The sequence below is a fragment of the Typopeltis vanoorti genome, chromosome 1 (assembly GCF_054136105.1).
Source record: "Typopeltis vanoorti isolate ZY-2024b chromosome 1, IOZ_Tvanoo_1.0, whole genome shotgun sequence".
In the NCBI taxonomy this organism is placed as follows: Eukaryota; Metazoa; Arthropoda; class Arachnida; order Uropygi; family Thelyphonidae; genus Typopeltis; species Typopeltis vanoorti.
Genome location: NC_143549.1, coordinates 121,729,229 through 121,753,999, shown reverse-complemented (window position 1 = coordinate 121,753,999; position 24,771 = coordinate 121,729,229). Strand labels below are relative to the sequence as shown.

At 35.3% G+C, this 24,771-nt stretch overlaps 1 protein-coding gene across 1 annotated transcript in view; it reads left to right on the top strand.

The window, feature by feature from the left end:
* The first annotated feature begins 217 nt into the window (after positions 1-217).
* Positions 218-24,771, top strand: part of LOC150110368 (glutamate-gated chloride channel-like) — a 198,317-nt gene continuing 173,763 nt past the window's right edge. Inside the window, exons 1-2 of the mRNA XM_090396849.1 lie at positions 218-284; positions 2,352-2,442. Of these exons, the coding sequence (XP_090252975.1) occupies positions 218-284; positions 2,352-2,442 (158 nt within the window). The remainder of the gene's footprint in view (positions 285-2,351; positions 2,443-24,771) is intronic.

The following is a 24,771-nucleotide window of genomic DNA, read 5'->3' as shown; positions in this document are numbered from 1 at the left end:
GTTTATTATAACTTCAATTATTGAACAGATGGACAAAGGAACGAAGTCGAAAAAAGTGATAGCAACTGATACATAATGGCAGCATTAATAAAGAAATCCGTGAAATAACTGGGAATAAAACTGAACAAGATATTTTTAATTCTATGCCAAATTGGGAGACTCATCAAACAAACAAACTTATTAATTATTCATTCTAGAAAGGACCGGAGTTGATCGAATGAGAGGAATCATACGAGCAGTTTCACAGGGAGGAGGAGGAAGAGGAGGAGGAGCGTGGGATGAAAGTAAGGTTAAAGCATACTTAGGGATATTTCGAGAAACTTTTCTCGTAGGCAGAAACAAAAGCAGATTCCAGTTCCTCACATCGACAACCACTGCGTGAACAAAATGGTTCACTTCCCAAGTACCAAAAACTCTCCTATCTTAGCAGCGCCATCTACGCAATCTGTCACAATAATTAGACCGTTAGTATTCGTCGAGGTGATGGAATGTGACAAGTGTCAAACAATAAAAGCCGGCTGCTGGTCTCTCAGCTGCGCGAGGCTCAACTGTTCACAGCTGTCTAACGTCATTATTTCGCAATTGGGAGGGAAGTAACCGACAAAAGCTTTTTATCGGCACATTTAAATAATTACAGATGACGTTCGAGTTGCGTGAAATGCATATTGTTCGCAATCTCCAGCTGGATGGGTAATGGAAACTTCGCCATGCGTGCATCAAAAGGAAGGGGAAAGACTTCGGTGACTTCTTTTTTCATTTTTGTCATTCTTGTTTGTTCAAATGATGATGAGAATTTCACTTTTTGTGACGTTGTTCCTTTTGTATTTTCATCCGAGAAACTTATGCTTCTTGTATGTCTGAACTAGTATCAGCTTCAAGGTGTGTTCAATATCCTCTCCACCACCGAAAAAAATTACTGTCCGATCTGTGACTTGATTATTCTTGATTGCCACTAGAAAAGTAATGCATTGCATTCCTAGCAAACAAAAACATCAATTTGCTATTTTAAGTCGTTCGATCTCAGATTGTCGATCGTTTTTTCTTCTTGTTGTATTCATCTTTCAGACGTTCTTTACCAGAGGTGCGATAGTAACTCCATCACTATATTCTGATCTGTCTGTCACGTCTTTCATCTCTTGAACTATTTGAAAGATTTTGATTATATTTAGCGTGACATGTTCATATTAAAGTTACGTTTTGACTTCATGATATGAAATTTGGTACCACCAAATAATTAATATTTAGCACTTTTTACAAGAGCGGGAAAGGGTCCGATTTCTTTTGTATAATTCTGTTTTTTGTGCTTACTAGATCAGTAACAGCAAACCTTTCTAATCTACTCATGGAAGGTGGGAATTTTCTGGAGAAATCGTAATGTCAATTAAAATTTACTAAGAATTCTCCCCCGTCAAAGACGGAAGTTGGTCAGATATAGTACTTTAATGCTCTCTCTCTCTCTCTCTCTCTCTCTCTCTATCTATCTATCTATCTATCTATCTATCTATCTATCTATCTTCTGAATATAAAACACTAGTGATAGTTTAAAGAAATATACGTGTTAAACATCATAATGTGAGTTTGCATAAAATGAGGAATGGAATGAGAGGAATAAGATCGCTATTGTATCATACAATTTAATTCGACTCTGATAGGCTTGGCAAACGTGAAATCATGTTATTACATTCGTTTTTTTATCTAATCCGTTCGTCTGTATGAATTGTGTTATTCGGACAGTATTACTATAAAAGTATAAATATGTTATTTAATTCTTTTTATTATTAAATTTATTAATTTGAATTGTTAATCTAATATAGTGCATAAACGTCTGATCTGATTTTCCCTTTCAGTCGTTTCCGACCGTAGGTGACTTTGTGGGCATTGCCCACAAAGTATTCCTGGTGAGAAGATTTTTAGAGGGGGTAGTTTACCATTGCTTTCCCCAACTCCCAAATTTTATCCGGACTCGGAACCGGCATATAGCTGGGACATATTCATGACTGCAATCCATGTGTGTTCATGGGGCCGGTTTGTCTGTTCTGGGGGACGAAACACCCGAGTTTCCGGGTGAAAAAAACCCTACCTCCGTATGAGACCGACTAACTCACCTTTAGTCGAAGCATAAACTTCAATCTATTCATATCGGATTATTTATAAGAAAACATATTATAGATATTGAAAACACATGCGGCAAATGATAATATATAAACTTTCAACGTTCGTAATGAACCGCTGTTCTAAGATCAATTTTTGGTGATAAATAAATGAAGTCACCAAACAGGAATATTTGCGATTGTACTTTGTATTGCTAATGTTAAATTGTCATATTTGTATTTTTCTCTCTCTTTTTACAGTAAATCAAAAACATCAAATTAATGAAACCCGTTTTAGTTTTAATGTGAACATTGTTCATAATGTCGTCATACGAGCTGTGACTAAACTTAGGTAATTATTTTCTTTATTCAAGAAGAGCGCTTGCATTTTTCCAATTAATTTCATAAATACCTCGTGAATAGTATTTTTCCTTTCCTCTTATTCAAAACCATATACTTTAGCGCAATGAACAAAGAAACGTACTGAGAGGGGAATATCTATTTACGTCCGTAATTAAGAATTTCATGAGAAGGGGAGGGAGGGCAAGAGAAGATCTTGAAATCTGCACTTTCACTGTTCAAAAGGATCAACACGCCGAGGGATTTCGTACAATAGTCGCATTTCAAAGATTCTTAATTACAAATGCTACCTTAATTGCACACCAGAATGTCTCAAACATCGCAGCATTGAACAATAGGAAATGATTATGCGAAACTACTCACTAATGCAACAACTAAGAATCGGTTCTTTCCTTGCTTTAGAAAAGGAAGACACTTTTATGCTTAATACTTATTATTATAGTTAAGTAGCTAATGCAGGTTTAAATATAGTTTGCTGGAAGAGAACAAACCCATTTGTTTCTAAATGTAATCAAGTATTCCTGCATAAGGATGCAAAATGAAAACGAATAACTTCAGAACTTTTCCAATCCATATACCGTTTCCTTAGCAACGATCCGCCAGTCGCTTTTCTCATGGGATGATTTTTATCCTTCCACTCTTCAGTAAACCACGATCGAATTTTTAAAAGAGTCTTTCCACATGGGATTCTTGAACTGAATGCGTATTGTCAGTAAAGAGACTTGTTTTTCTACGAAGGGTACCCAAATCCTCAAAGGCAATTTATTCTTAGTAGGTCTTGTTTGCTCGACGTGGGATTATATGAGCAACACGAACAGCCAGTTGTTTATTATAATCCCAGAGAAAATGTGGAAAACAGAGATGAAAGCAAATATGTGCGTGCAATGAAATTTTCAACTCAAACCATCCTTAAAATCATTGCAAAAACTTCCATCTAATGGTGGATCTCGAGGAGAAACTACCGAAAAGAAAGCACTCAGAATTATGCATTCTAATTTACTGAATGAGATACAAATTGCGCTTAGGTTTTGAATTCAGTATGCATTCTGCATTCTGCGTGCTGTAATTAATGATTGTTAAAAATTGTTATTTTCTTAATGGGAGTTTGAAGCAAAATAATGAAGCAAAAAACTCTGATTGAACAAGGATTTAGATCCATAACTGCTTCAGTTTGGAAATTAATTAATATAAAATGGGGATATTAAAGATCCATCATCCTTTTTAGTTAAATGAAACTTAAAATGTTTTGAAGTTTACTACAGATTTTATCAGAAAATAACCTTCGGCTTAGGAGTTGCTTTGCTCACTAATTAAAAGTCCCTATCCCTGAACAGGAGCTCGTATTTGCCTTTTGTCAGACATTGATTAGATTTCCCTTGCCAACAGCTGTTTCTAACTGTTGTTTGTATTTTCCCTCTCATCAGCGACCACGCGAAAATCTAAGAGGATAAAATTTTCTCTATTCAACACCATGAAAACCCATGTTAGAGAGTTATGCTTTTCATAAACTCTATCTTGTATTATATTTCTGCACCTACCGAAATTTCATTTATGAAGAATATAACTCTTGTGGTATTGAATAGAGGATTTGTCTCCCCTAAGATTTCAGCCTGGCTTCTGATGAAGACGAATAGTAGAATTCGATGCAGCCATCAGGCCAGTGAAACCTAACCGTGCACTAATGAAAGGCAAATATACGAATTTTTGAGCAGAATCAGTGCCGTCTACTACTACTACTATGTTCACTGGCATATACAGATGCCGTATGGTCACTTCAGTGCTAGGTGAAGTTCCACATCAGGCCTCGCCATATATTCCTGTTGTTTGCTTTTCTTGCGGCCTCAACTCTCTGAAGATCAGTCACTCCACACACTTCATCCATCCATCTCATTGATGGTCTACCCCTGCCTCTTTTTCAAGGAACTTTGCCTTCTATTACTGTTCTGAGAAGTCCTCTTTCCATCCTTTCTATGTATCCAAAATATTTTAACTTTCTTCTGTCAATATCCTTAAGGAGCCTTAAAGTTCTACTGATCTTTTCTAACACCCATTCATTTGTACACACCTTTCAGTATATGATATCCTCAACAGTCTTCTGTAACACCACATCTCAAAAGCAGATATCCGTTTCTTATCTGACTTCTTTAGGTTCCAAGTCTCACATCCATAAGTGGATGTGAAAACAACTGGAAAAACAACTGCATCCAAAATCCTCAACTTTCTTCCCATGGAGATAGATCCATCCTTCCAGATTTTAGAGTCTCTAACTGTTGTTTTAGCCATTCCCAACCTTTTTCTGACATCTTCTGAACAGCAATTCTTCACATTAATAATGGATCCCAGGTACTCAAACTTGCTGGCTTCCTCAATTCTTTCTCCATTAAAGTACACTTGATTCTCAAGAGCTGCTCTGTTTGTTTTTTCCTTTGGGAACCATAATCTTTGTCTTGCAAAGATTTAGTTGAAATCCTCTGTTATTACTGATCTTGTCAATTATGTCAAGAATTAGTTCTAGTTCTTCCATGTCATTACAAAGGAGTACTGTATCATCAACTTACATCAGATTACTGATCAATCGACCTCCTAACCTAATTCCTGTCTTGAGCTCATCCAATGCTTCACGCATGATGTCCTCTGCATATATACTAAGAAAGTGAGGAGAAAGTAAACATCCTTGCCTAACTCCTTTTCCAACTTAAAGTCAGTTAGTCAATCCAACACCTGTTCTTACCGTGGCTTCCTGTTCCTTATACAAGTTGGCTATCACCCTGATGGTGTGTTGAGGAAAACCCATTCTTTTCTTTACTTCCCACAGTTTCACATGCTCAACACAGCCAAAAGATTTAGAGTAGTCTAAGAAACACATTATCAAGGGAGTCTGAATTCTTTATAGTTTTCTATAATCTGTCTAAGGCAAAGACTATGATCTCTGTTGCCCTTACCTTTCCTAAAACCTGCCTGTTCCTCGGTCATCTCTGCCTTAACTTTGGCCTTAATCCTATTTAGCATGATCTTTAATAAAATTTTGCTTGCATGAGATATTAAACTAATAGTTCTATAATTCTTACATGCCTTCATATCACCTTTCTTATGTAGTGGTATAAAAACTGACTTCTTCCAGTCTCTAGGCCATGATCCTGTCTCCCATATCCTTGTAATCAATTTATTAAACACTCTTATCCGTCAATCCCCTATGGCCGTAATTAACTCTGTTGGGATTTCATCTTCACCCGGGGCCTTACTGCTGCTAAGCTGCTTAACTGCTCTTTCAACTTCATGCCTAAGTGGAGGAGGTTCCAAATCAAAATTTTCTTGGTGGGAGGGCTCCACATTTCCTTTATCCACTCTGCAGTACAGTTCTTTACAGTATTCTTTCCATCAGTTTTTGATTTCCAACTCTTCTGTTAGTAATGCTCCATTCCTCTCTTTGATGATATTCTATTTAGACTTAAACGTGTGCTTTAAGTCATGAACTAAATAAAAAATCCTTGAATTCTATCTCTTCGCATTCATTAGTATAGAACTTTTCCTTGTCCTGCTTGATGGCTCTTCTGACTTCTCTATGTAGTCTCTTATATTCTTCAGTCCCTATGTTTCTTTGTTTTTTTAACCGCCTTCTTTTGATTAGTTCCCATCTTGAATCTGATATCCATGGGTCCCTTGGTCTTCTTATTGGGCCGAGATTCTTCTTCGCTGTATCCTGTATTATCACATTGACTCCTTCCCAAAACATTTCTGGTGAGTTCTCATTGATCTCCAAAAAATCATCCAACCGAGCTGCTGTTTCTTCTGTGAATCCTCTAGGAATTACTCTAACATCCAATTTCTGAGCAGAATCAGTGCCGTCTAAGTGGTGCAATTCAAGGCAAATACCATGCCAATTTTTTATTCTCATAAAATCTCTGGTAAAACTCGAAACGTTTCAAATTCTGGTTGCAAGTAAGTATTATTAATTACTCGTATTTCTATTTGTAGTGATAATATTTAAACCTGATGCAATTTAGTGAAATATTAAGCCTACATTAGGCAGTTCTAGATCTCAGTTAAGTGCATTTGAAGTAATTGTAGAAGGTATAATCACTTCAGAAGTACAACCCAAAATTTTGAGGTCCCGAATTTTGTTTAGGGTTAGTAAAATATCAACAAAATATAATACATATAAATATAAGTGTGCTTTCTAGTATATTCATAATTCCCAAACATCTTTTATATAATAAGAAAGAGAAATAGTCAAGTAACAAGAAAAAAATGAAGAGTTTGACATCAATTTAGAAGCTGAGATATCATTATTATTAGTAGTATTTATTAATGTTGCTGTTGTTATGATTGCTGATGCTGATAGTGTAGCTAAAATTTAATGGAAATTTTCCTTCTCAACATTTACATCATTAATGTCAGCCATGTGGCCGTTTCTAAATTGCAGTCAACCACCTGCCATCGCAAGACTTGGGGACACTTTTTATACAAAAGAGATTGTTATGAAAAATCAGTAATTTTTTTAGTAGTCAAATTACCCAAGGAATGATTGGTCTAAAATCATTTCAACGACGCAACTTGGAGTGGTGTGTGGTGGAAGAGGAGGAGGAGGAGGAGAAGAAGAGAAGAAAAAAAAAAGCAAATATCTTTTAATATTTTTGCTATTTTTAAAATATACTACTGTTTTATAATTAATAAATGGCTTTAATGCTCCAAATTTTCGACCTGGAAATGGAATTGCAGAAAGTCGAATTTGAGTCCTAATGATCTGGTGATATGAATAGTCAACGAATTCTCTGCAGTGCTTTGCTTAAAAAAAGTCAATTTACGATAATACATTAGCTGGTGGTAAGTAAAATGATTAAGTAAACGATACAGAAAAATATCTAATCATTAATTTAATTTCAATAATTACTTAAAGTCCGCATTACATGTTCGGTACATTTCTGCACTTTTATTTGAATCGCATCAATTTTTCATTCGGATGTTAGCGGGAAAGTTAGGATCCAATTTGTCAGCAGGAAGCGAAAAACCAATGTGATGGTTATTTTCGATGTTCAAAATTCGAACAATGTTTTTTTTTTTTTTATGTGGCTCCGACGTTATTATTACAACTTATATATATTAAGAACCTCTAAAGATAATTTTCAGTGATAAGTGTATGTTTCCTGTGAATCAATGTTTTTTAATCTGACTTATACTTCTGGAGAAAACGAAAACAATTCTTATGCACATCCCACCCGCAAATCGATGCTTTATGATTTTGGCAACACGAAGTTGTATAGTGCACTCTTTCACATGGAGGCGCTCTTATTATTAATAGTAGAACGACATTCCTTGATTGCAAAAACGTTTGTATGATTCCCATCTTAATAGGAGAGGAATGTTTATCAGAGTTTTAAGTAAGGGTTAGTTAAATGGTCTCATGTGGAAATGAAAAGTTTTCATCTCCGAATATTGAGCTTTTCATGCCACATAAAATGCAAAATAGCCATAGAACATGACACATTTGCAAACATACCCGCTTCATCGCTTTACTTGCGTTGACATATAAATAACTAACGAATCATGAAAAAATCGATTAATATTGCTAACGTAGAGTACTATTTAATCTTTGATCTTTAATAGGAAAGGGTATTTTATTTGACAACACTTTTTTCGTTTAATTTTTCGCATCACATTGCGTTTTTTAACTAACCACGGCGATTTGAATTTATACTTGACATTAAAGATGCATGTCCTTGTATAATATCAATATTAATACTTTAGGCCGCATTGCATTTATTAAATGGAGAATGCACACAATCAGTTATCTCACGATACGTAGAACTACTCACGTATCGTGTTCCTTATGTGTTATCAGAAGAAATTTTTGGTTAAAAAAAGAACCTGACAAGTGTAGCATTAAAACCAAACAGTGTCTGCCGTTGTAATTTGATTCAGTTAAGTAAACAAGTTTTACGCAACGTTTATCCACAAGATGACTTGCCTAAAGGGATATATAACATTTACTTTCTTTGCACGTGAACAATTTCCTGAGAAACACATATCACTTTCTTTATTTCCTACTCGGAGATACTGCAATAATCCTGAATGTGGCAATGACAGGAAAAAATCATTTTTTTCTTCTTTGTCTCTCTTCAAAGACATCTCATCCTGCTTTACCCTCCCCCTTTTATATCAAGTTTCTTTTCCACTTTTTCCGCCATAATCATTTCCCTGTTTCTTTTGTTTTTAGAAACGAGAAAATCGTCTTAAAAAATAAACAAATAAATAAAAAAACGAAAGCATCCTTGGATAAAATACTTTGAATTGTCTTGAATTCTTTCAGAAGTTTCTGTCATCGCTAAGAATTATAAGTTTTTATTTTAGATAGTGGTATTCTTCTAATCCTGCACTTCTATTTTCACTAGGATAAACATTAAATTCTTCTTCACAGAACAGGAAATAATAACTTCCTATTTTTCTTGAAGCTTTTTATATGAATCCCACACGCGAAAAATTATAAGTGTACAGTACATTCATTACTTTGGGTGGGCTAACAGGTAGATAATAAGAATACCTACTGTACAAATCCAACATGGAACTGTTTTGAAGCGACGTTTGACTTCCAATAAGCAGGATGGTCTTATTCTGGGTAATGAAATTCATCTACCACCTAAAGATTCATTTGTGTCTGCTGTTTTTTCTAACCGACAATCTGTTGCTTGACGAGCGAGGATGATATTCATTTAGCCAATCAAGCCAGAAATCGAAGCTCAAACAGAACCAAAAATCTATTTATGGAAAAGACGTTTTTCTATCATTTGCGATGCAATTCCTCTGCCTTTTTCTGGATTAGTTTATCAAGTACTGGCTTAGTGTTGTATCGACCTGAAGCGAAGTCCCGTTTTTGTATTTCTAATTCTGGATTTTCCGGTTTTCCTTAAAAACAGGAAAACCGGCCAGAGCACACATTTTACAGAAATAATACGCTAACCTCACAGTATTCGTTTTTTTTCTTTTTCTTTTCAAATCCTAATTAAATTGAGTACATGCGTATACTCACACAAAGATATGTAAAACGGTTTTGATGGGGGTGGGGGTGCGTGTGCTCTTCTCCTAACTAGCATTTTAATGTACACGTTTTATGTGATGACCGAGCAAGTAGTTGTTGCTTGCGTATTTTTTTTTCCGAAACCGTATCACCATGGAGTAATCGAAAGTATTATTATTAATACTGCTATTAGTAGTAGTAGTACTCACTCACCGCTATTAGTCAAAGAATGAATTACTGCACTCTCATCTCACGCAATGATATACACGTGATGATCAACAATGATAAGCCCACGAGAAACTCCTATCTGTGTTGTTATAACCGAAAATGAGCTAACCGATCTCAGAAACAAGTAGCAGACTTTTCTCATAGTCACTTCTGTTCCACTTCAACTTCTAACCTCCGAAGCTCAGTTGCTTTCGATGATGATCTTTGGTTTGAAAGACCTGGGTTCGAATCCCCCTCTAGGACGGGAAGAACTCTTATCAGGACCTTTCAGTTGAAGGTGAGTTAGCCAGCCTTTTTCGGAGGTGAAAGAGTTTTCGGGAAAATCGGGATTTTTCATCCCGCAAAACAGGCAAAGTAGCCAAAAGAACACCACGTGCAATTCACAAATATCGGATACCACGAAAATAAGAATTAACTACCTTTTCTCGTCGGTACTGATTTCAAAACCCTAAAGGCTTTCAAAATCAGATCCAATAGAATACGGTGGATACGTATAATCGTAAAACAGGAAGGAAAGTTAAGATACATGGACTCAAAGAATTTGAGTCCATGTATCTTAACTTTCCTTCCATGCCCACTCATCCCGTAATAGTCAGCTGAATAAAAAACTAATTGATTTTCATTGATATGCGGAATTTGATCCAGTTATTCATGGGCAACGAGAATTTAGGTAATACCATGGATCTGATGGCGATATAATCTATTTAACTAAATAGAAGGTGTTAAGAAAAGTAAATCAAGGGAACTGCCTAGCACATCTCAAGAAATCGTCGAATAGTCATTTGGAACTGGCGGTATAAGCGTTTAGTTGTGATCGCTTAGCTTATGATTGAGGGTAAATAAACAGAAAGAGTTAAAAGATGCGTAAATGGTAAAACCGAATTACAAGTGGGATGCAGTGCAGATGGAGCTCGCTCTGACTAATTAAAAAACTACTTAAAACTGCTTTGTTACTACTGTAGAGGAATTAATTTTAGTTCATATTTTGCATTTAAAATTATTACTGGATATTATTTTTTGGAAAATCCGCATATAATAGATTTAATTGTCTCATAACTAATATAAGTATTGCAGCCACTTTCTTCAGGAGACTATTCGTTCATTGGCAATGAACAGTTCAATCACAGGGACAACTTATTTGAAGTCTTGTAGTCTTTTCGAAATTTTTATTCATGTAAATTGGTCTATGAATGTTTAAAGATTTGAATGTAAATTGGTCTATGAATGTTTAAAGATTTGAATGTAAATTGGTCTATGAATGTTTAAAGATTAAAATGAATGATTGGGATGGATCTAGAATGAGTAATAAAAACAGAAGAGGTTTTATTATTCGAAGAATACGATAGGTGGACTGTTGATCCATAAAATATATTTAGCTTATATTTGAGTTTTATGTTATTCAGACATCATTTGCATTAATGTCGATGAATAAGAGACTTATATATTCAAGTAGATGCCATCCTAGAGCATACACATTGACTTGTTCTCATTGCAGCTATTTATTACCTTCCAGAATATTCAATAAAATAATACTCAGCTGCATGCTCTCTCTCTCTCTCTCTCTCTCTCTCTCTCTCTCTCTCTCTCTCTCTCTCTCTCTCTCTCTCTCTCTCTCCCTTGCAAATTTTATCGAATTCAGTTTATTAGCTTCAATGCACGAACGCTAAAGTAACATTTGAATAGGGGAAATGGTTCAAGGAGAGTTGAAAACGTGTTCTGAAAAGTGTCTTCCATCTTTAGAATCGCTTTGCATCCTTCTGTGAAGTGGGGCTATTAGTCAAAGAATGGATTCCTGCACCTTCCTTGCACACAGCACGTTCTCTGCTCTGTCGCATCTTTATTTAGCCATTACAAACGCGGTGGTTGCACCCTCCCACTGACGTCTCCGTCTGTCGGAAAGCGGAAAAGAAATGGTAAGTTTCTCGTTATCGGTCCGACCTAGACAGCTACCAGGAATTGATTGACCGCTGAAAGGCAGAATCGGAGGGAGGCAGAGATGCACGAGCCTCGCAACACAGAGGGCAAAGAAAGGTAGCCGACCTGTCACGGGAGAAGATGCAATTGGCAAAGCACTTTTTTCTTTTTTTACCAGCACATATTGTCATGTGTGGCCTTACGTTCAGAGTTGTCGTAGTAACACGATGGTGAACCGGGTTCAGGGTAAAAAAAAGTTCGAGGTATGAATTCCGTTGTAAGTGGCGAACAAATAAACGACCCCACACTCCTTTCTTAATTCAATTCGGTGAAATACCTGCTGGCCAAACACCACAGAAAAAAACAGAATATTTCAGAGCTCGGAATCAGTGTGTGTGTGTGTGTGTGTGTGTGTGTGTGTGTGTGTTGGCATTCGTATTTATTGTCCTGTGTGTGTGTGTGTGTGTGTGTGTGTGTGTGTGTGTGTGTGTGTGTGTGTGTGTGTGTGTGTGTGTGTGTGTGTGCGTGCGTGTGTGTGTGTGTGTGCGTGCGCGTGTGTGTGTGTGTGCGTGCGCGTGTGTGTGTGTGTTGCCAGGGTAGGCTTGACTGTTTTCAGGATTGTAGACGAGATTTTTTTAGCCTTCACTGAAATCAAAAAATCTAAAAACATAATAATGATAACAATAATAACTAAACATTCATATAAATGTATATTTAATATTTTTAGATAAATCTAGTTGCATAACAATTAAATTTTGAACAATAAAATTCAAGAATTACAAATGTACAATGTGTGGAATCATATCATCATATACCAACTATTCAAAAAATTACTGATTTATTACCTATTAATATATTATAACACAGCGGTATCAAATATCAAATTATTTTAAAAAAATTACTAAGATATATGATATTTATTTGAAAACATGTAGTAACATACACAAAAATTAAAGTGGTTTAATTAAAATGAACATAATTTGTTAAAGTATTTATTTATGAAAGCTTTAAAAAAATAATAATGAAACATAAAAAATGCATACACGTGGGTCGCTTTGTATATTACTTTATACTACCTTTTAAAACCTATACTACAAAAATGTTTAAGCCGTCCGGGCGATGTGACGAAAACAAGAAATTTCGTCTACTCTTTTAATTGAAATTAATTTGAAAATCTTAAAATGCATTCAAAATGAGTCCAGTGGAATTTCTTTCTTCATGCACATCATCATCATCTTGGACGGAATTTAAAATTTAATACTGTAAACAGACAAAGATGAAACAATTGTTTTTATTGCTTGTTTTACTTTGCCTTTGTTAGAGCAGAGTCGTAATTTCCTCTACTGAAAATACACCATTACATTAAGTTACGTTACTCAGAGAGAGAGAGAGAGAGAGAGAGAGTTCAAACGATAACAACAAATATCGCTCCGACTATGTCAGTGAATTGATGGTTTAATACAAAATGAAGCCATTGGGTTTTATGACCTCATCAATCCGAATTACAAGCAGTTTATCTTGGTGTGCGTTTATATATTCGGATCACGCACGAACCAGTGCGACCGAACTTCACCATGGCCTTCGCTTTCATTAAAGCAAAAAGCCGGGGGTCTGTGTTATGTTCCGAAAAAATTCGAACTTAAACCACAGGATTTCTAAGATGATTATTATAGAGTGATGTTAGTATCTGAACGTAAGAAAAAGAAAAATCTCGAACGATCTATTTAAAAATATAAGCAGGCACAGAACAATCATTTTTCAGCGTCAGCAGTGTGAGGCAAACCAGTTCCTTAACACCTTAGGAGGGTGATGAGCGGTTGATATTCCTTACGTAACATTCATAACAACAGCCTGCCGCTGTGGTTATTTATTTTTCATTTAATTACAAAATTTTTCACTTCATTTAAACCATCTTTTAATTTTTTTTCCCATAGACGTATTATTATTTTTTCCTAATTCAAAAAGTTGCGTGTTGTAATTTGTGCTCTAAGAGCAAATATTGAATAGCCAAAACCACACATTTTCGTAATGCGCTATTCCACTTTGTCTGTTAACGATGAAACATGCGCTGATTACTTTGCCACATAAGCAGAACCAATGAAAGCATTCCGCTAGCCCTTGTCCTACTCGTCAAAAAATAGCCCAACCGCTGCTGGAAGGCCATCTGGTTATTTTATTAATCTCTCGCCGGGTATATAAATCTTTACGAGTACAAAATTTTAACTTGTGTAGATAGAGCAGTGGAATATTAGCCTACCCTTTTAATAATATCTGCGTACTAATATTCGATACACGTTTCCCTTTCAGTTAAGACTTAGTGGCGACTTGCTCATTATACTATATTTATAGGCGGGTAATCTTAATGTTAAAAAGTCTTAGAAATTCTAATAAGCACACACGGTTTTAACAGGTAGTTAATTACAAATCGATTATGTTTGTCAAATCGCATAACAATTTCGTTAATTTTTCATGTATTAAAAGATTTGTTTCTTTTTACTAAGATTTGTTACCTAGAGTTGTAAAAATTAAAGTGAACAATATACTTATAAGCTTCTTAAGAAATTGTATCCCTAAATATCTCACAAGATGTATTCTCTTTTATGATTTTATAAGATATTCTAGTAGGTAAATGAAAAAATAAGTAAACCGAATGCTATCTTTGCCATGATTTTGCTTTTCTTTAAATGAAAAACAACCCATATTTTAATTTTCACCTACAAGAGAATGTTGAACATTTCAAAATGTTGTGTGAACTCAGACGTACCGAAGAGAGTAAAGACAATATGATGCTTAGCTTTATAAGTCTAATATATTTACGCTTGTTCCTAGTATTAATTGGATAATTATCCTTCAAAAATTGAAAACTACAAATATTTCTACGAGCAGAATAAATTCAAGAGAAATGTGAATCTCGTGTTTGCTTTTGCAAACGTGGTTTTTCGAAATTTACTGGGAAATTTGTTGAAAAAATTTGTGAAAACTTTCGACATGTTCATTCATAAACCGGTTTAGACGTCTATGTTCGATGTGTTTCTCTTTTCAAAATAAGGACGTTAACATACATACTGCAATACACGTCCAGAAATTTTTCATTTCTGGTAAGCTACCATGAAAAATAACGAAAATATAACAATTTTAACGCTTCCCTCCCTTACTATTCCTTACCGAATACTTCTCCTAAACCAGCGATTTCTAAATATCGAACTGGGTACGTCGTCTTATAAAAATATAAGGCAACTCGAACAGGCTCGGTGGGTCTCATGTTAGACACTAATAAAATGATTACAAGATGTGCCAATGGATACATAACACATTTGAGAAGTCTGCCGTGGAGTTCCATTCTACTGGTCACTTTCAATATAGCGTTTTAATATCAAAAACTAAAATGAGTGTTATTCATGTCTGGTTATTCAATAGAACCTTTTGCATAATAGCGGAAGTTTTACAACTATGATTTAATAACCTAATCTCGGATTTAACAAGTCATGTTGAATATATTGAAAACCAATGCGTTTATTTTAGTTATGATCCTAAAGTTCGCTACAAGAAATAATTTGCATTCATAAATGAACGAATAGCAAACCTTTTTTTTTTTAATTTTATTATTACCTCATCTGATTGTCGTCATTTTGTTTAATTGGACTTTATTTAATCTATTCGTAAGAATTAGGACACTGCAGGGTATCGTAATAAATAGCATGAGAAATAGACAGTAACTTGTCATCAGCTGTTAGCTTATCCTTGTATACTATAAAATAATAATACACATAGAAGATTAAAATCTAAAGAAACTATAATAAAATTAGTTTAATCCTTTATCCAAGTGTGAGCAAACAAAGTTTGCGCCCGAAAGTATCTTCAGGACTGGGGTAAGGTGGTACAACACCAGGGCAACTCGTTGCAAAGGTGGAGCAAGAAACCAACACTCCTATCTCAGTATCTCCTGTTGGTAGCTTGCTCTACTTTTGCAACGAGTTGTCCCGGTGTTGTACCACCTTACCCCAGTCCTGAAGATACTTTCGATCGCAAACTTTGTTTGCTCACACTTGGATAAAGGATTAAACTAATTTTATTATACTCTAACCAAGTGAAAAATAAACTTTCAACATCTAAAGAAACTATATTTTCTTATAAGGTGCCATTCTAGTAAATTATGTAGTTGGTATTCTGAATTGCTGTGCATGAGATTAAATATTAAATTTCTCATGCAGCCTCAAGTGTTTTAACTAGTATATAATATTTATCTAGTTTTTTATAATATTAAATAAAGTGTAAGATAGCGGCATACTCTAGCACCACTGTTATCTCGGATGCATATAGAAAACATTACAATGGAGAGCAATATTAAATCTAATGTCAAATTATGTGATATTAAGTTGAGTTCTTTACACCATGTGGATGATCCAATTCTCTTAAATAAATCTGATGCATGAATAGTCAACACTCTTTAAGCAATGTTAGCAACTGCTCTATCGGTAACAAAAAAGGCAAAAATAGATTATGAAAATAGATATAAAAAATAAACTATCAAGTTATTTCAAATCGCAAACTTGTGAAAAAGCTAAAATATACTCCGCCTAAGAATAGTTTTATTGAAGATGGTAAGTTAAATAAAACTAGCATGATGGGAGCTAATTAAAAAATTATAAATGGAAGAAGAGTTGGACGAAACATCAAATTGGCACAGTGTGTAGAAGTTAAACCAAGTTTAACCTGAAGATTTCAGAGTACATTTTGGAAATAAAATAACTGAAACTGTAGCTGCAGATATGAAAGGCTTGAGGGAAATTACAGGAATGAACAGTGGGAGAAAGATGTCGTACTAACGATATTATAAAGGAACTTGACATTACTACCATTCAAGAATATGTAAGCAGAACTAATCTGAGACGGTAAGAGTTTGTGGAGGTTTAAAAAAATCTGATCAATTCAGAGATGGCATAAACAAACAAACCAAATAATTTTAGAGAAAACTGGTTACAAGTTGCATAATAATTAACGCATTCTATTAGATTACATAGCATTCTTTCCATAGTTAAAAGTACTTGCATACATTATGATGATGATTATACAATACTACTAACAATTTCTCAGCATGATCGTTTTATCTGCAGTATTTAACAGTAGATGTGAGTTCACAGCTTTAATACATCTACAATTAAGACCAGATTAATATGCAGAACTGGATGTTCAGCAATGTGTGCATGTGCATATATAGTGTGAGAAATAAACAGCCATGACGTCCACCTAAATAAGATGTAGGACGCCCTTTGACTGCGATGACTTCAGCAATCCTACGGAGCATACTTCCCACAAACGTACGATAGCGATAAATGGAAGATTTGGACCATTCTTCCTGTAGGCATGTAATGAGGTCCTAAATTGTTGCGGGACACACGTCCCTTGACCTCAACCGACACTGCAGTTCATTCAGATGTTTAATAGAGTTGAGATCAGGGCTTTTTGGAGGCCAGATAAGTGTGGTGGCGTCATTGTTCAAAAACCACGCAGTTGCAGCAGTCTTATGGCACGATGAATTGTCATGCAGAAGGAGGCAATAGTGAGTTCTCTAGAAATGCCAGAAAGTAGGAAACATTGTATTGTTCAGAATGTCTATATATGCTTCTCGGAGTTCAACGTTCGTGACTCTACAAACAAAGCTCCAACGCCAAATCAAGAAAAACAAGATCATACCATCACACTAACACCTCCAAATTTCATAGATGGGGTTACGGACTCTGTTAAAAGACGATCACCGGGCATCTGCAACATCCATACCCATCCATCTGCTCTGTAGAGGATGTATCATGATTCGTCGCTCCATAACACAACTTTCCATGCTTCCATATCTCACGTTACACGTTCTTTGCAGCCCTGAAGACGATGCTGCATGTTGGTTCGGGTAATGTGTGGCTTGCATATTGTTATCCACTGCGGGTAGCACTTGCAGTTGACTCGCTGAGTTTTCATCTCAGTAGGGTTTCAGTGATTGTTGACCTGGGATTGCTCAATTTGTCAATAATTTTCCAAAAGTGAGGCCTGCAACATGGCATCCTATCCAACGTCTCTTTCAAACTCCGTCAGTTCCCTTCTCGCAGCTATTTCATCCCGACGCAGTTACAATGGCATGGGAGCATCATATTCCTTCAGTTTACACCAGCTACAAATGCATGGCTCGTTCCATGGTACGATACACTCTTCCCATATGTGTGTGTGTAGGGGGAGGGGTGTCCGTTGACTTCTTTCCAAGTAGTGTACCATTATAAGCGACTCCTTTTACCTATTTATTTCCAAATATATATTCAACATTTTATTAAAGATGCATTTAAAATATAGTACAGTACAAGATAAAAAACTACAATACAATAATGCAAATTAAAATAACGGCATAATACCATACACACTCCGATAATAATGAAAACACCTTTCTTTGAATGTCTATATGAAACCAAAGGGTATAGTTAAACTGCCTGAGTTTGAAGTGTGGGGTGGGTTTGTCAGCTTTATTCAGTGGCTGCACCTCTGTATGATAAACTGAGAAAACTGAATTAAGTAAATACTATCTATAGTCTATTTGTTCTTCTAAGTTATTGTAAGTCGCTTTTAAGATGTCGTTCCTTAATGCCACTTAAATTTAAAGATTACTTTTCATGTTATTTCTGAATAAGTGATTTGTTGTTTGTTTATTTCAGGAACTAAACATGTGAAGTTATCGCCTTAAAATATTTTCTCCAGTATATACACTGAGTCAGCTCTTTCCTGTTCTCGTATCCTCCGTTAGTGTTCTGTTTGTTGTCCAGTTTTATCAATATGAAGGAGTGTTAGTATTTTGTATACGTAGAGCTGTCTTAGCTTGTAAAAGTGATCAGCGAGTTTGAAAAAAAAACCGGTATGCTTCAGAAGTATGCAACATTAAATGCAGGCCCGTGAAATTTTGTGAACAGTAATTAGGTTGTGTATATTCATATTGTAGTTGCCTCTCCAGCTGCATATTTCCTACTGCCACATTATTAATTATGCACATAAACATCTTTGATGCAACTTGTTTCAAATAATGGAATTTGTTATTTCATTCACTTTGTTAAAGTACTTGCGCGAGTCTTCTATTTCAAATATTCAAAAATACACCATACCACACTACTTCGTCACTTAACTCTCTCTCCATAGCCGGACAGTTTAATACAGTTGAATTGGTATTAGAATTGAATTGGCAGTATATTTGATGTCGATTGCAGCATTGGATTTGTTTTAATTAATTCAAAATATAAAAACTTCGTATATGTCATCTTCCTATTTCGTGTTAGGCTCTGTCATGACAAAGTAATTTGACTTCTAAGAAACATGATTACCTCTCATACTGAGGGGAAAGTTTACCCAATTTGCATTGTCTACTATGTCAGTAAATTGCGTGTATTGCCTGTTTTTTGTTGGATAAAAAACCCGAGTTTTTTTTGGAAAATCTTGGAACTTTTTTTCATATAAGTTAAGCCATGAACTTATCTGTAGGTTAAAAGAAACAATTATATAATCAAGATGATCAGCGTTGCATACTAATGGTGTGTACCATCTGTAATAAAGAGTGTAACTTTTAAACTATAAAAATCGTTTATAAAAAATACTATAAATAAATTTGGTCCACGGATTAATACCTGACGAACGCTTGTTAATCACATTTAAGTGGTTATTAACTCTCATAGGATCTTACAAAATGTTTATTCTAATTGTTAAGGAACTTGTGAACTGTTCGAATACCTCATATACCACTTGCATGCAAATTTCGTAGTAAACGAAATTTTTTTACTACGAAAAATTACTTTCTGTGTTGTTGGTCTTTTTTTTATTTGTATATGTTTATGCTTGATTTACTACATGATTTCTCGATGTTCCAATTTCCATGAATCCAAAAAACCCAAACTTGATAGATTTATTTCTATGAAGAAGTCAATTTATCTTTATAAAGATAGCAGATGCACTTAATCTGCTGCAAGTTTTATTCCACGATTTAAAGAACTTCCATTTTAATTTGAAATGCATAAACAATGTCAAAGAGACTATTCTCTCAACAGAGACTTACTTTAAATATAAATATTAAAGCAATTCTCCAAGCCTCAACATTCCAGCCAGTGCACCTCGTAACATTTTACGTATATTATAGTTCATGCATATTAAAATGAATGCTTACGTGATAAATCCCATACGTAATGCAGCGGACCATGTATATATGCATGAAAATGTCGTGTGTGTCAACTAAAACATACAAACTGACAATTTCTATAAAATTTCAGCTGATATTGATTATTGATTACTTTTTTCGCCGTGTTCTTAGAAGCAGTTTCTTTAGAGGATGAAGGATAACGATATTCGTCCTACTGGAAATTTGACACGTCATACAGAAGAAGGAGATATCTTTCCCAGCACGGAAAAGGAGGCATAGAGTGTTAAAGATTTGTTTCAAGAAGAAGCGTACCGTGAAGTGTATTTCCATTAGTGCTGACGATGCATTTCTCTGACTTATGAAAAATAAATTCTCATGAAGGTAGCTTTTGGGTTGAGTTGTTTAGATTAGCGCAAAAGCAGTTCGGGAAACGATAGGAATATGGAATTGTGTTCTAAGCTGCGTGTGATCTGAAAAATACTGTTTTATATACAGAGAAAAAAAGAGGAGAGTTTTTCAAACCAAGTACTGTCTTCTCCTTTCATTACCAGGGGAAACCTCAAACTTTCTTATGTAGTCCTTTGGACTCTGAGGGTTTTCTTTTAATCCACAGGAAAATTTCGTTATAGCGAGTCATGTCAGCCAATCTGACTGACTGAGTTAAAAGCATCTTCGCTCTGCACCCAACAGGCTACGGGTCCAAATCTCGTCATGATTATGAATGCGTTTAGGTGGAAGAAGAACTTCACTACTCGCTGTAAGACCACCGCTCTGTTTTACTGGCAGTCCGAAATAATGAATCCTATTTGATGTGTAGAGTAGAGTTGGTTTCCTGTGCACTAACAGTATTAATATACAATATGTTTGCAACGTGAGTAGACCGATGATATAAAGTATATAGAGAAAGAAATACATATTCTAACGTTTCGTTCTTGTTAGAGGCATTTCATCAAGAAAGTGTTATTTACGTAAGCGTGCCAATGTGGTATGGAGGCTAGTGTCATTGCGTAGCATGCTGTAACCGTAACCACAGGAGACCTTATGCTGATGGTTTCACTTGGTGGCAAATTCCTTTCAGGGTGGAGAAGAGGAGAAATTTTCCAAATGATTTATTGTGGAACACTGAAGAATAAAACCACTTGAGGAATTGCACAACCGAATAAAGCAATATAAGATGCAGAAAATTAAACGTGTTTCAACTCTGAGTCGAAAGGAAATCTTTTGGCATTTACAAAATAGTCAGAGACAAAAATTTATCATATGTGAAAGAGTTAATTTTTTTCAGAAATTAGTCTTAAACCTGACACTGTGTCATATGCATTTTATATGTAAGAGTTAGTGAATATAACTGTCTTCGCAATACATTCCTCGCAAAACAGAGAGAGAGAGAGAGACCTAAAAATTCAGTTCTTTTTTTAATATCCATGTTACTATATTTTAATATCAAAAAAGTTCGACTAAGTTCATAATAACGGGAGAAATGGAAATCTTTCTATCTTCCTTTGAGACTGGCTATCTCTAATCCAGGTTTTCATACTAAAGGCGCGTGTCGTAATGTGCGACGAAGAGCTTTATATAAAAAGCCCATAGAATCCCATTTAAATCCCTTAAGAGAAACAAAATATCTCAGACACGATAGAGTAGTTTTACTTTTTCTTCAAAGGAACTTAAAAGTAGGAAAAGCATACAACCAAAATATCCTGCTTTAATTGCTTTCAAAGTAATAACAGCAGTCAAGAGAATTTTTAAGATGTTTGTTTGTACTTTCATTTAACCAAAATGATTTTTCCGTCGTGTAAATACAGCGAAATTTGCAATGCATCTTTGACAACACTATACGGAGTATCGATTTAGAAGTTGATGCAGAACATTTAAGCCGTGCATCCTGTCTTATCCACCCTTATTCGTCCTTACGGTCTGGTTAAAGCTCTATTACTACAAGAATTTTAGCTTAGAGTGCAGTCAGATAGCCACACTTCTCTTAAAGCAATAACAGTTGATATGTTTCATGAAGCCGCTACGAAACTAATAAGCATATGGGATGATCGTAAACTAACTACGACCGTTTGTGCGCCATATTAAACATGATGGCGTAAAGCACGATGCATAAATTGCAGCCGAACACTATTATGTTTCGTTGCAACTTCGTAGGCTCATCATTCGCTTATAGTCTGAGACTTTCGCCCCACTGTTTTAGTATCAGTAAGCTTAGCGTGATGGGACATTTTGTAATCGTTCGCTGGAATAGTTGCACGGCAAAATGACTCGTATACGCTTCGACAAGAGAGAGAGAGAGAGAGAGAGAGAGAGAGAGGGAGAGGAAAACCATAAATGCTTGTTTGGTGAATCCAAGCGATGTTTTCGATTAAAAGATTCTTTTAAAGCGATTTTCGTCGACCAAACCAATCGGGCACACTAAATTTAGATTTATTCTCCAAACATTTCCCTGATTTCTTTCCACGAAACTTTGAACAGAGAAATCTACATAAATAACCCCGAAGCGGTGGAAAATACATGTAATGATAACTGATTGATTTGCCGACACACCCGCTCTCAGGAAACTTGATTTCGGTGCATTTAATCATGCTTCGATGCTAACACTGTCCACTTCCCATAACTAGGAACTCAGCAAGCACTCGCTTATGTATAATACTGGTATACACATAAGCGTTTTGATTACTTTATAAACTTAGATTTAACTCTATGTCAGGAATATTCTCAGAAACAAAATCCTTTCACCACTCGGAATTATCTGCTACCACACGGAAGTCTCTTTTAAACAAATACGAATATAATGTTTATCACCAACAGACAGAAAACGTTGTAATGTAGCCAACTTTTTAAAATCAAAATTATCGTAAAAATCATCCAGCTGTACCCTTTAAGCACCAATGAAGATTACGTTTGGAAGAAGAAAAAAAAACAAAACGAAACGTGTTGCAAGAAGTAGCACTCACACCAGTGAACTACGGAACCGGTAACTGTTGTTGGAAGACTTGCATCATATCCACCTGTTGCCTGAAGCTAAAGTTTTTTTTAATCATATAAAAGATACTTGGTTAACTATATTTGATGCACTTATTCCGTATATTCTGCATGAGAAAATAATTTCAAAATATAATACAATCTTTACGGACAGAATACGTACTATACTCTCAAAAGCATTTGAGAATATAATAAATATTCTGTACAAAAGTCTAAACTTATACTTACGGTGAGACTGCAGAGCACTATTGAAGACAAAATAGGAATAGATTCAGGGTTCGTTACTGACCCTACAAGATAATTCCATTTTCCATAACGGAATATCTTTCTTCCTGGAAGATGGAATACTTATGAATTACCGAAGTGATGCTCTGTCACATAAAAATGCTTAAAAACACTTGCGATACCCAATTAACCTGGTTGTCCAAGAGTGTAACTCTTACCTCATCCCTTTCTGAAAAGCTGAAATTCTAATTCAGGGAATGCAACTGTTCTAAAAGGTTTAAATGCCCATTGTAGTGAACATATTACACCTGATCTCATAATTAGTTTTCAATCATCTCCTCATCCAAGTATGCATTTCTTGGGAATGTAGACGTGTGGTACTCAGTTGCAGCAACTATCAGATGCCTATTTTAATGTTTAACTCTTTATAAAAGGTTGCTTTGCATGTTACTGTGCAATAGTGAAATTAGACATGGATTTATCGCATTCCCAATATCAGTGTTATTTCTATATGTTTTTAATACAGTGTATAATACGATCCAAAGTACGTGAAAAATCAACTCAAAAGAGGGGATACCCAGTTTCGCTGTTATTGCGGGCGTATTGATTGCTAAACCTAATAAAAATGTAAATTTCACAGCAGATGACGTCATCCACCATTGCAGTCGTTTCTGATTGGTCTTTTAGAAAGAAACGGTGAGAAATTGCAAAATGTAGATTACTGGTTAAAATATGTTACACCCATAATTAAAGAAAGTCAAACTAACTCGATTATCAATAATCAGAGTGAGGACACACGAAACATAGACTGTACTTTTCAATGAACTGTTGTTTCGCAATTACTGTGCGTGCATACTTCGAGAAACAAATCGCAACATATCATGGGATTGGGATTAGAATACTAAAGTATCAGTTAGAGTACTAAAAGTACTCTAACTGAATAAGAAATTTATTTTGGACTAGAAGGTAACCAGAAATGCAAAAATAACGAAGGAAAGACAAAAGTGAATAAAAGGGTTTTATCACAAATAACAGCGACAAAGGCTAATTCCTTCGGATTTATCCGAATATTGTTCAGGTTTTTATAAATGGTATTCATTTATAAAAGTTGTTTTATTGTTTTTTAGACAAAGAAAACTGTGAGTCCTTGAACGGTTTATTGAAGCATTTTAAATGATACTAATCTTAAAATTTCTGTCACAAATGTACTGGAAAAGGAATTCTGATTGTTATTCAGAATTCCTGAACGAACGTTCGGATTTTATACAATTCATAAATGAATGCATTCTCAATTTACAAAACCACTCTGAAATACTTCAGACTCCTTGAGAAAGGCAGCGGTCTTATACCTGCTAATGAAATTTTTCCAACAGCTGAAGACATTCACAAATACTCATACCCACAATGGAATTCGAGTCTGTAGCCTATTTATTAGAGAGCCCACTATCCCCTTGGTCAAACAGGTCTTGGTCTAATTTCGAACTCTGATCTTTTCATCCATAAAGCAAATATCGCAACGTCCTCGGAATTGCGTCAGAGCAGGATAGGAAGGTCGGCTACTAAAAGTTTCGCCAAATCAAACTATTGAGCGTATTTATTTCTGGAAAAACGGAACCTTCTGAAAACTCTCAAAATCACTTCGCTCCGCGTGATATCATTTGAATCCTCAGTGACGTGTGATTCTATCTACAGTACAATGACTTCCATTTGTTACGTTTTAACTGAATCCAGATTCTTTATATTGTAAATGCGCCGTTTGCTTACCTTTTATGATATCTTCTCTCGAAAATTCCTAACAAATA